This window comes from Zootoca vivipara, chromosome 15 (genome assembly GCF_963506605.1).
Source record: "Zootoca vivipara chromosome 15, rZooViv1.1, whole genome shotgun sequence".
In the NCBI taxonomy this organism is placed as follows: domain Eukaryota; kingdom Metazoa; phylum Chordata; class Lepidosauria; order Squamata; family Lacertidae; genus Zootoca; species Zootoca vivipara.
This window is the reverse complement of record NC_083290.1, coordinates 6985317-6998090: the sequence shown is the minus strand read 5'-3', so window position 1 is coordinate 6998090 and position 12774 is coordinate 6985317. Positions and strand designations below refer to the sequence as shown.

Sequence of the window (12774 nt, the reverse complement as noted above, 5' to 3'; positions counted from 1 at the left end):
ATCGCTTCCTTAAGAAAAAGCATCTAGCGCAGCTCCCAAGAGCATCATAACTGTGCACTCTGCAAGGCTACAGTTTCTTGAAGAGCAAGAGTGGAGTGGCAGCAACCAAACAGCTCCTTTCTCATCAGGATTTGGACTGGTGGCATTGGGTTTTTCCGGCATGGCTGAGAACCAGAAGGCAGGAGGCCTTGCGCTCTTTGGCACCCAAGGCTCTGCCCAGGCACATATCTGGAGGGGCAGGAAAGACCAACCTCTGCAGGGAACCCCAGGTGGAAAGAGTCACTCCTGTTTTTCCAGGTCCTGTGTGAGGACTGTGGTTGCAAACAGGACGTCACGCTACCTTTCCTCCCTGTTCCTCCGGCTCAGTGTCCCATTTGCCTGCTGCTGTTCAACACCCAAATCTGAAAAGGGAAAACAAAAACAGCCAAGCTGCATTTGGCCTGGGATCCTTGGAACAAAGAGGAAATTCACTGATATGCGTCGCGCCAATGAAGGAGCTGCGGTATCTCTTGAGCATCTCTCCAGGGACTGATGGAAATCACTTGCTCCCTTTTTTCAAAAGGCCTGAAATAAAACTCTTATTTTATGTTCCCCACCCCACCCCTACCCTCAACCCTCCCCCCTTACCAAGGCTTCCAATTTAAATACCAGATGCACACCTGGAGAATTCTCTCCTCAAGCCCATCTCCATCACTACTGTAGTGGCTTCTCTGTATAATTAAAGTAGTGGGTGAGAGGGGGGAAAGACCAAACAGGATCTAATTGCCTCACAATAATTCTCCGCCTTTGGAGGGTTGTCTCTCCCCTCCCCCCCCGCCTCCTTTGCTCCCTTCTTCCACACTCCCCAATTTCCATTCAAAAAAAGTCTTCCAGCTGGGAGGCTGGCTCTTTTTTCCTCTTTTTTAAAAAAAATCTTTTAGGTGAGGGAGGTGAATCTCTGCTTCCTTTCCTTTCTCTTAATTCCAGTGCATGAGCATTGAAAGTGAGCGGGCGTTTGAAGCCGCTCTGTGACCTTTTCTGTCTTCCGCCGGATTGCTATCCTCGCCCTTGAACTATTCAGAGTCACTGAACCCCTCAGTGGCACACTGGGGACTCCATCGCCGCTGCTCTGGCGGATGTCTTTATCAGGCTGCCGTTGGCATCGCGGTGGCGTTTTCCCTCTGCCGCCGCCCCTGTCATTTTTTCCCTTGCTGGCTTTGGGCTTGTAAAGCAGCTCCCCCCCACCTGGAGCTCCGTTGTCCAAAACAAGAGCCTGTATTCCTCGTGTTTTAGAAAGCCCTTTCTTGGAATCCGTGAGAAATCAGAGCTTGGCAGGGGGAATTTGGTTTGCTAAGGCTGCAAAGCAGTTTAAATGGGCTTGCCCTGGGAGTAGGCCCCACCGAAAACAGCTGGATTCTTTTCTGGCCAAGCTTGGATGGGAATATAAATTTATTATTTATTCCCCACCCACCTGGCTGGGTTTCCCCAGCCATTTGGGTGGCTCCAGGAGAATATTAATAATAAAAAAGCGATAAAACATCAAACATTAAAAACTTCCCTGAACAGGGCTACCTTCCGATGTCTTCTAAAAGTCAGATAGTTGTTTATTTCCTTGACATCTCTTGGTAGGGTGTTCCACAGGGAGGGCGCCACTACTGAGAAGGCCCTCTGCCTGGTTCCCTGTAACCTCACTTCTCACAGGGAGGGAACCGCCAGAAGGCCCTCGGAGCTGGACCTCAATGTCTGGGCTGAACGATGGGGGTGGAGATGCTCCTTCAGGACCTAGGCCATTCAGGGCTTTAAAGGTCAGCACCAACACTCTGAATTGTGATCAGAAACGTTCTGGGAGCCAATGTAGGTCTTTCAGGACTGGTGTTATATGGTCTCTGTGGCTATTCCCAGTCACCAGTCTAGCTGCTGCATTCTGAATTAGTTGTAGTTTCCGGGTCACCTTCAAAGGTAGCCCCATGTAGAGCGCATTGCAGTAGTCCAATTAATGAAGGCTATTTTTTTATTGGTGGGGCTGAGATCTGGATCCATGCCTTGCTGGATCAAATTACTTTATTGAAAGAAAGCAATGCCTTGCTGGATCAAATTGAGGGTGGCTGAACAGAAGTCTCTGTGATCATCAGAAACACTGCAAGAAGACCTCTGGGGTTTACCACTTCTGTCCATAGAGATTCTTATTTCTAGCTATCACAGATAGGGGAAGGAGAGAGAGAACACTAACAAGTTGTTGCAGCATGAAGCGCCCCTGTTTTAGGTTTCCAGCTAGCCATCCATTCACCTTTCTTTCTAACAGTGGCCTGTATCCACCTGAGTTCTTCGCAGGGTAGGGGAAGGGCTATAGCTCAGTGGCAGAGCAACTGCCTTGCTGCTCTGCATGCAGAAGGTTCAGTCCCTCATGACATCTCCAGGCAAGCAACGATCCCTGCCTGAAATCGTGGAGAGCCGCTGCCAGTCAGATTAGAGACAGAGGGGCAATGGCCTGACCCTATATAAGGCAGCTTCCTATGCCCCTATTTAATCCAGCTCTGAATTCAGAACCATGAGGACTGGGAACTTGCTTTAGAAAGGTGGAGCATTTGTTTTGCATGTAGGAGGTCCCAGGTTCAGACCCCAATGGCACACCCCAGGTACAGCTGGGAATGTATGGCCAGTCTGTATGGGCAGGTCTAAGATGGCTTGACCTGTGTTCCTAGTTTACTGGGTGATTTGCAGGAGATCTACAAAACTTCCTGATTTTCAGCTTGTTATTTTATTTTTTAACAATAGCGATATCAAGACGGCTCCTTCCTCCACTTAAATTTGGCTGCTGAAATAGAAGAGAGCTAACCAGAAATTGCCTTTTGTGTGAACGGACTGTTGAGATCAGTTTTAGTTCTTGGTACTGGAAACAAATGCCTAGATTCAGCATGCTTAGAGATGCGTGAATATGCCAGTGTTTTGGTGTCTCTCATTTGGTTACTAATTTTTCCAGTAATAAGTTCAGTTCTCCACATTTCCACGTCAATTCACAAATCCCCCATCCTAAAAGTAAGTCCTTGTTAAAATTTTAATCAAAATTTTAGTGCAGAATTTCTCCAGAAATGCACATTCTTATACACTTATACACATATTTTGCCTAAGACAAACACATTTTCGCAATGCACATTTCCATATGTTACTTGCACAGTTACAGTGGTACCTCTACTTACGAATAATTCTACTTACGAATGTTTCTACTTACGAATGGAGCTTCGTCTGCCATCTTGGATGCAGTTTAGATAGGATTTTATCTACTTACGAATTTTTAGATAGGGTTGCTTCGACTTACGAATTTTTTTCTCTCAATGCATTCCTATGGGATTCGACTTACAATTTTTTTCGACTTACAAATGTGTGTTCGGAACGCATTAAATTCGTAAGTAGAGGTACCACTGTATATGGATTTTTACACACACTTTAACCCAGTATATGCTTTTTTTCATACACATTGCTTGGCTGGAGAACTGTGTTGCAAAATTTGGCAAAGAGAAAATTTCGAAGGCTGCCTGTGCTTTGGTTTGCAAATTGTTTCAAAGAGCGTAGACTAAGTTGGTCCCTTTCTGCATGTGAACTGAAATGAATTTCTCCCTCCCCCACCAGTAGCCCAGAGGCAACCTGTTCTTTATTTTTTGCACCTGGTTATGGTTGGTTGATCCAGGAATTCTGTTTTGAAGCAAAGAAGAAAAGGCAGTAGATCCCACCAGCCTGGAATCTACAAAACCTCACTGCAGAGTATTGCTCTGTCTCTTACCACTGGCTTGAAAAACATGCTGCAGTCTACTCTACTTTTTACTTGCTGAAACTGACAGCAAGTCCATGGTGCGCCCCCCCCCAGTAGCCTGTCACCCTCGCTTTCCAATTAACAGCTCCCCCTGCTCAGCCCGGCCAGGCTGACCATCTTTCCAGTGCAAAATCGCAAAGCCTGATGAAACCAGAGCTCCAAACATACTGCTGTATGTGATCTGATGCACTTGCCCAGATGGTGTGAGCATGTGCAACAGACTCATAGGGCAAGAGGGTCACCCTGGCTTGTCTTTAAAAAGCTTTCTGGGAGGGGTGTACCCACTGTCTTCATAACTTCCGGTTAGTTATGAAGCTCTTGTCTTGGGTTTGGAATAGGTTCCCCTTAAGTTCATGGCTGGACAGGGTCTTGAATCTGAGATTGAAGTTCAACTTTCTATCCTTCCGGGCAGCCTTTAAACACCCCCCTCTGGTCTTCTTATCTCTCTAGGTCCTCATCGCTTCCCACTTGCCCTCTTACGAGCTGCGACATAACCAGGTGGAGTCCATCTTCCTCTCGGCCATCGATATGTACGGGCACCAGTTCTGTATAGAGAATTTGCAGGTACGGGCTTCAATTTTGCAGTAAAAAAAGTTTTGCTTTCAGAGTGTGGTAGGGGAAGAGTGGACCATCCTCGAAGGAGCTGACCCCTCGAGCGTCGCTCCTGTCTGGAAGAAGGCAGGCTCAGAACACAGACTCAGGCAGAGATGTTATGAGGGTAGGCAAGTCTGCTGTCTCTTGAATGATCCAGGCCCATCTGATGTGAAGATGGGAATGAATGACCCACCCCCAACAAAGGGTGATTGGGAGGAGGCAAGTCCAGACTAGGGAGTCATACAGAGAAGCGTCAGGCAGGCTCCTCTGTAGATGGACTGCATGGGGTTTTTTATGCAGCATCTTTGCCTTGTGAGTGACTTGCATGATGCAACTGGTACCCAGTGCAGACCTAAAGAGCAAAATGGCTCAGTCCTGCAGATAAAGCTTGATTAGGAGCCAAGGCTTGAGTTGGTTATCATACAGAGACATGGCAGGCTGCGCATCTGTGGATGAACACTCTGGACCAGGGTTTCCCAAACTTGGGTGTCCAGCTGTTTTTGGACTATAATTTCCATCATTCCTGACTACTGGTCCCAGGGCCGGATTTAGGTTTGATGAGGCCCTAAGCTACTGAAGGTAATGGGGCCCTTTATATGTCCAGCTGTCCTTTCTCAACAACAAATTGTCACCGTTTTTTTGTGTTGAATATATGCTATATAGTAATTTATGGACCTAATAGGTATCTAGAGCCATTTGCACATAACAAATCATGTATTTTATCAAAGTAATTGTTGAACTGAAATACAATTAAGAAGAAGTATATTAGTAGTGAAATACAATTAAGAAGAAGTATATTAATAATGAAATAATTATTAAGCTCTAACTGAAAATGTTTTTTTATTCATAACAAACTTAATAATGCAAACACATTATTTTTCTCCTTTAATTTTTAGGGGGGCCCCAAGAGAGTGGGGTCCTGAGCTATAGCTTGTTTAGCTTATATGTAAATGTGACACTGACTGTTCCTCTTAGCTAGGGTTGATGAGAGTTGTAGTCCAAACACAGTTTGGGAAACCTGGAAACAAATGCCTTTAATGATTGATTTGACTCTGGTTTGGAAGATATTGCTCTAAGGAAAGCGGCATTGCAGATGACTGCTCCAAAATTACTAGCCCTCAAGGCTTTTTACTAGCCTGGGGGCTGGCGGGATTGGGGCAGCCGAGTGGGGAGGCAGCTACAAGCACTCAGTGCATTTCTGTAGAAGAGAAGAAGGTCCTGATTCTCACAGCCCATTTGACTTCCATGATGGCTGCAGAGGAAAGAATGAAGCACTTCATCTTGCCTCAGGAAGCCCATTCATGTGGTTTGGGGGAGGAGAGACTTTTTGCACCCAAATTCTTGCTTTCTCATCAATAATAATAATAATAATAATAATAATAATAATAATAATAATAATTCATTATTTATACCCGGCCCATCTGGCTGGGTTTCCCCAGCCACTCTGGGCGGCTGCCAACAGAATATTAAAATGCTATAAAAGTCTAGTAGTTGTTGTTCTCTTCTAAAAGTCTAGTAGTTGTTGTTCTCTTTGACATCTGGTGGGAGGGTGTTCCACTGGGTGTGCCACCACCGAAAAGGCCCTCTGCCTGGTTCCTTGCAACTTGGCTTCTTGCAGCGAGGGAACCGCCAGAAGGCCCTCGGCACTGGACCTCAGTGTCCGGGCATAACGATGGGGGTGGAGACGCTCCTTCAGGTATACTATACCATGTGTTGGACCTTGTCTTAGTTTTGAGGGAGGGGGAAAGGGTAATGAATGTCTGAAATTTTAGAAAAATCTGCTTCTACTCTCTGATTCCCTTCCCTATGTCTAGAAACTCATTCTTTCGGAGACATCCATCTTCGATGTACTACCAAACTTCTTCTATCACAGTAACCAGGTAGTGAGGATGGCTGCTTTGGAGGTAGGTTTCTTCTCATTTTAAAACAATTTAAACAAATGTGTGTCGTCGTCCCCCCCCCCCCCGTTTCTCTTTGATGATCTTCAATCCTTGCCCACTCCAGCATCTAGCACTTTAGAAAGGGTCGTGTCATCTTTTGGGTCGAGGCAAAACGTGGACAGAGCAATCACTGTCAGTTTTACCTATTTACACTAGGCTAGTTTCTACACTCACCCACTCATCCCTCTGTATCCTCCATCCAGGCAAGCAAGAGGAGTTATTCAAGGGCACATTCCACCTAGGCAAAAGGGCTCAAGTAGCGTGGGAATCAGGGTTGGTGAGAGGTGTGGCCTGGGGAGAGTCCCTAGGGCCATACAGAAAGGCTTGGAGGGGCACATTCAGATCCTGGGCCTAAGGTTTTGCATCCCTGATTTGTGTGTGTGTGTTTGTGTCAATCTCTCTATTCCAAATAAAATCCTACTGCAACTGGTTACATTCTGTGACCCACATTGCATTATTGCACAAAAAGTAAAATAAGAGGCATGCATTTCCTAATTTTGCTTAACTGGTTTTGCTGTACTTGGTTATGGCTGGGGATTGTGGCGGTTGGGAATGGCATTGCCAAGGCTCAACTCCCTAGAAATCCAACTTTTAAGGTTGGTTCTGGTCCCCGTCAGGCGGGGAGGGACTTTGCTTTCAATGGCCACGAGGCTTTAACTCTCCGTGATAATCCTCTCCTCCTCCTTCCCCTCCACCCGAGGTGTATGTTCGAAGGGCATACATCGCCTACGAGCTGAACAGCGTCCAGCACCGCCAGCTGAAAGACAACACTTGTGTGGTGGAGTTCCAGTTCATGCTCCCCACTTCCCATCCAAACAGGTGAGACCTGACTCGCATGGACCACCGAGGCAATTTGGAATGGAGGGAGGGCAGTTCAGGGTTGGGGTTTGGGGGCGGCGGCGCTGTGTATGGGTGGGGGAATTGGGAGTTTGAGACATGTTAGAAAAAACTGTCCAACGTTTTGGAAAATTGGGGCACCTATAACACCAGGGAATCCAAGAACGTGAACCATGAGCTATTTCGCAAGATGGAGGGCACCATGGGGTGCCAGTGACCCTGCAGGTGCATGTTGCGGACTCCAGCTCCCATCAGCCCCAGCCAGCATGGCCGATAGCTGGGGATGGTGGGAGTTGGAGTCCAGCAACACCTGGAGGCTGCAGGGTTCCCCAGCATACATTAAAGTACTAGTGTGTTTTTCTAAATATTTTCATGCGAGGGTCCATTTTTGTGTAATATCGGGAGCAATCTTTCTCTCCGCATTGGTGCAAACACAACCCCCTTCCACGTGCAGCAGCTTTTGGTGCTAGCAGCATATCTACATGGCTAGCCCTTCACAGAATAAACATTCAGCCTGCTCCATTTCCTAGCTAGCGGTTTTCTGAAACGTTCCTTCTCCTACTCTCCTGTTAGACGTCTGTAGGGATTGTAGTACAGCGCCCCCCCCTCACCTCTCAAAATTGGGGTGAAGACAGAAGTAAGGAAAAAACAGGGATCACAATGATTTCTCAGACTTTGGTTTGATCCTGGCATTTCAACTTGATGCCAATGAGTTTTTTAGGAGTAAGGAGGATAAACATTGTCAGCTCTAGGGTCTCATTCCCTCATGGGCAACCATGTGGGTTCTAGTAGTGGGCGGGGCCAGAGGTGAAAGTAGGCGGAGCAATGGGTACCGCTTTTAATCTTTGTACCACAGGCTGCATTCCACCCAAGGTTTCTACACGTTCCCAGGCCTCTCTTGCATCCAAACCGCAGCAAGATGAAGGATCACTGCCCAGGGCCCATTCCAGCCATAAAAAGGAGGAAGGGACATAGGGGAAAGTCCCGCGGGTTGGATTTGGCCTCTAGCCCTAGAGTTGCCAACCCTGTCCCAAGGAAAGCTTCATGTGCTCTGCATAAAGGCAGAGCAAAGGAATGATGCTTGAAAGAAGTTAAAAGACTCCTAAGAGAGAAGGGACTGATGTTCCTCTTACCCCCTGAACATTTCCTAGCTGGGTTCAGTGGGGAAGGAAGAGGGGGAGAGTCCTGTCACTCGTTCAAAACCCTATTAAAATAATTGGACATGTTTCACTTTATTGGGGGTGGGGATGGGAAGCGAAATGCTCCTCATTTCTCAGCATCATATCCAGGCACAGTCTAGAATGCTGTGTGAAGACTGAGAGCACATGAACTGTATCGCTTCACACTGCTAACACGGGATGTTATTTTTGAATAGCTGCTAAAAAAACTAGTACACCAAAGAGATTGGTTCTAGACCAGCCTACCCCCTGAGGGGCTAGCTGTCTGCTTGTGGGGATTTTTACACAGAAGTGAGGCTTTTAAAATGACTTTATCCATTGTCCCCTTATCTGAACTGGTCCAGTCCACTCTGCCACCCTGCCACCTTGTTCTGCCGCATGTATAGCCCGAATAGTAATTTTGTTGTTTCCGCAAGGGGACAACGACAATAAATATATCTTATCTTAACCTCACCCACTCCTGGAGTGGAGGTCGGTCGGTTTTGTGCCTTGTGCTTTGAGAAGAGATTGTTCAGTTGTTTCTGATTAGGGACCCAAAAGGCTTGGCTGATTGTGACCTGTTTACCTCTCTGTGTGAGGCTTATCCTCTTCCAGTTTGGAGGTGCACTCAGAAGAGCAGCCACAGAATTTTCGCAGAAATTTGCGAAACCCTCCCAAGGGCAGATAGTTGCTCTTTTTTCACATCCTATCTTTTTATTTATTAAATTTATTTATATACCACCCTTCATCTGAAGATCTCAGGGTGGTTTGCAAGATAACAGTACAAATAAATAGTTAGAACAAAAAACAAAATAAAACAATAACACACACACACCCCATTTACAAGGCTGTAGGGTATTAATCAGCCAAAGGCTTTTGGGGTGTAAGAGCACCTGATTTTTAACCGAAGAAGGAAAGGTTTGCACCCACAGCCAGAAGACCAAGAAGCCGTATGAAGGCGGATGGAGCAGATTTGAGTCCCTTTCTGGTTGGGAACATACTGGATAGTAGAGGATGTGATGAGCCTGCCTTATCCCTTTTTGCCCACCAGGTGCCACTGTTGATCCATAACCGATCCATGCACACAAAAATAGCCACTACCCCCAAGCCCCCCTCCTTTTTATGGGTGGGGGTGGGTGGGCAGTGTTATTTTCTTTTTCCTTTGTCTCCCAAATATCCTTTGCCTTTTATTTCATCCTCCTCGTTTTATGTTTGGCGGGATTGGCCGGCGAGGGCCGGTCTCGGTTCATTGAGAATCCATCAGTACATCTCGTGAAACAGGGTCCTTCTCCCGCTCTTCCCGCCCCCTCCCCTCCCCCCGTCTCCCTCTCTTCAAAATCTGGGCTCGCTTGAAATGAATGAGCCCTCCAAGCCCAGCTGCACAAAGATCTCTCAGCAATGATATAAATGGGCCATTGAATTTGGTCTCATCTGTTCTCTTCAACTTGATAATATTTGCAAATAATTGCATGCTATTTTGGAGGTCCTTTTCTATAATCCTGGAGCCGTCTTCAGCTATCCACTCCCCCCCTCCCCCTGCTTTCCTATCACTGATGTCATCCCCTTTTCCTCAGTTAATCCCCCTCTCTTCGAGAAAGCCTTAGAAATGCACTACATTCATGTCATGGGCAAAGCTACAGTGGAGAATCAACACCAATTGGCTATAGCCATGAGGTCATAACTCCTGCCAGGTGGGAAGGGGGGAAAGGTCGCCAAAGGTGAGATGCGGAAGAGGCTGCACCTCCACTTATGGGAGCAGTGTGCTTCTGAATGCCGGTTGCTGGGAATCACAAGCTGAGAGAGTTGTTGTTGTTGTGGTTGTGCTCAGGTCCTGCTTGCTGGTTGGCCACTGCGAGAACAGGATGCTGGACTGGATGGGCCATTGGCCTGATCCAGCTGCAAAGGGGTGTTAACATTCTTAGGTGTGTTGGTCACCAGAAGGGCAGCCCTGACCCTGAAGGGCCAGGCCTTAAGTCTCCAGAATGCCCTCTGGTCTGCTTGCTGTTCCAAGCAGTTCCTTCATCTCGGAAAATAGGACACTGCCCTTCCGTAAGCGCTCCTCCATCTAGCTGAGTATTGGCTGCACCGGCTGGGAACAGCTCTCCAGGGTTTCAGGCAGGGTTTTCTCCCAGCCCTACCTGGAGATGCCTTTTGCATGCCGAGCAGATGCTCCACCACTCAGCTACAGCCCTTCCTGGTATGGCTGGCTACTCAGCGGTTAGAGCCGGATGTATTCCGTGCTTAAAAATGAAAAGAGTTGAATTCTGCGACAGGAAACGTTGAATTATGCAAACTGAGCAGATTTGCATTCATTAATCGTATTGGTTTTGTGTAGTTCTCTCCCCACCTCCTGTTTTTTTCTAGCCTCAAGAGGGGGGAAGGACCCTCAAGTCTCCCACACCCCTAAAAGTCTTACATTTCTGCAGGCATTGTGAGATTTTGGCAGCCATCATCCCACCAAGTTCTCTGCGTACCTTCACGATCATAAGAAAAAGGAAGCGAGGCTGAAAGCTGAGAGTCTTGGGATGCCTGATTCTGTGTGAGCTATCGCACTGGGCTCAAGTTCTGCTTGTGGGCTGGCCAATGGGGCATCGGGTTCGCCGCTGTGAAAACAGGACGCAGGCCTAGGTGGGCCCACGGCCCGATCCAGCTGCTTCCTGGGAATCGTAGTGTGCACAGAGTGCTGCCTATAATTTTCTCCCTTGTTCCAGAGCTTGCTAGTAGCACAGGCATCAGGTCCCCACCTGGTATTTGTTGGCTCCAGGTTCAGAATCTGCCGCAGGTGTTTGTCTTACCTGTGATAGTGAAGCTTGATGTGACCAGGTCTTCCTATGCGTCGAGCTCGAGCTCTGTTTTCAGTCCTCTGGCTGAGTATTACCAACACTGACTGGCAGAGTGGCTCTCCAGGGTTTGAGGCAAGGGACATTCCCAGTCCCTCCAGGAGAAGACCTGGGCCTTATGCACAAAGAAGAAGTGCTTTGCCAGCGAGCTATGTCCCTCTGGGGGACAACCAAGAAATGCAAAACAAGTGCAGGAGTTAAGAGAGATAGGGATTTTTTATTTTTATTTTTATTTTATCATTATCACCTTCATTCCTGAGAAACGTAGGAAGTTGCCTTATACAGAGTCTGACCACTGGTCTCCCTAACTCAGTACTGCCAGCACTGACTGCCAGCAGCTCTCCAGAGTTTCAGACAAGGAGTCTCTCGCAGCCCTGCCTGGCAATGCCAGGGATTGAACCGAGGACCTTCTGCATGCAAAGCAGATGCTCTGCCACTGAGCCTCAGCCCTGCCTCTGAAAACAAAGTAGGCTCCCAGTCCTCATGGCTGTGAATTATGAGCTGATTTAAATAAGTAAGCTGCTTTATACCGAGTCATATCATGGGTCCATGTAGCTCAGTGCTCTCTGCAATGACTACCATTGATTTCAAGGTTTGCTCCCAGACCAAGCTAGAGGTGTCAAGGCTTGAAGCTGGGACCTTCTGCACGCATTGCAGATGCTCTCCCCACTGAGCTCTGGCCTTTAAGGGGAAGAGCTTCTAGAGCAGATGGCGTTTCCCAAAAGGAGCAGTGGCATCTTCCTTTCTAGAGAATGAAGCACTTAGCATTGCTTAACATTGAAACTTGATTAGGCATGAGGAAAATGCACCCCTTTGTTGGACATCAACCCGCAGCCATATAGTAGATTGAAAGGCAGGGTTGGATGTACTGCCGTTTAAATCCTGTGCCCAGGCAAGCAGAATTCTGTGTCCTGCACAAATAATCCAGATGGGGCACGGTTTTCTCTTTCTTTCCCCTAATTTTAGTTCTGCAACATTTTACGATTTGGGTTCTGCTGTTAGACCATGCAGCTGGCTGGGACATGGGAAATCTTATTTAGCCACCTCTCTGCCTTCTGCGATTTCAGCAGATGCTACTGGCACATTTTCAAGCAGGCACGAGGGTTAGACACTTGATGTTTTTGAGAAAAGTGGGAGCGGGGAGCTGAAAGACTTGGGAACCTTCAGATTCAAAATGTGATGAATAACACTTCTTGAAATTTCTTTCCTCTGCTGCTGTAGAATCACCATATACAAACATGGCTGTTTATAATTTCATCAGTAGGGTAGCAGTGAGAGTTTTATGGTTTTCTGGGTTCTGAGATACCCACACTTTTAAAAAGAAAAATCAATAACCTTTGCAATCGTAAGGTCTAGAAACTTATAAATACTGTACAGTGAATGCTGAGATTCTCAGAACGCTGGCTGAACATTTGTTTGCAACACTGGGCTCTCACTGTGGAATGCAAAACCCTCCTCGTTAGGTGGTTCTTCTTTATTTAAAAAAGGAAGAACCTGTTTCTCACTGGCGCTGTAGATAATTGATTCTGTTATTTCTTGGAATGAAGCGAAACGGGAAAGTAGAACACAAACACCACATAGCCCTTGCTATACCTGTCCGATCGCAGGGATCTGCTCAT

At 47.1% G+C, this 12774-nt stretch overlaps 1 protein-coding gene across 8 annotated transcripts in view; it reads left to right on the top strand.

Annotated features, from left to right (window-relative positions):
* The window catches only part of ACACA (acetyl-CoA carboxylase alpha), a 204110-nt gene that overhangs the window by 61633 nt on the left and 129703 nt on the right, over positions 1-12774 (top strand). For all 8 annotated transcript variants that reach the window (XM_060268325.1, XM_060268328.1, XM_060268326.1 and 5 more), the window contains 3 exons: positions 4238-4351; positions 6196-6285; positions 7022-7140. In XM_060268325.1, the coding sequence (XP_060124308.1) occupies positions 4238-4351; positions 6196-6285; positions 7022-7140 (323 nt within the window). The remainder of the gene's footprint in view (positions 1-4237; positions 4352-6195; positions 6286-7021; positions 7141-12774) is intronic.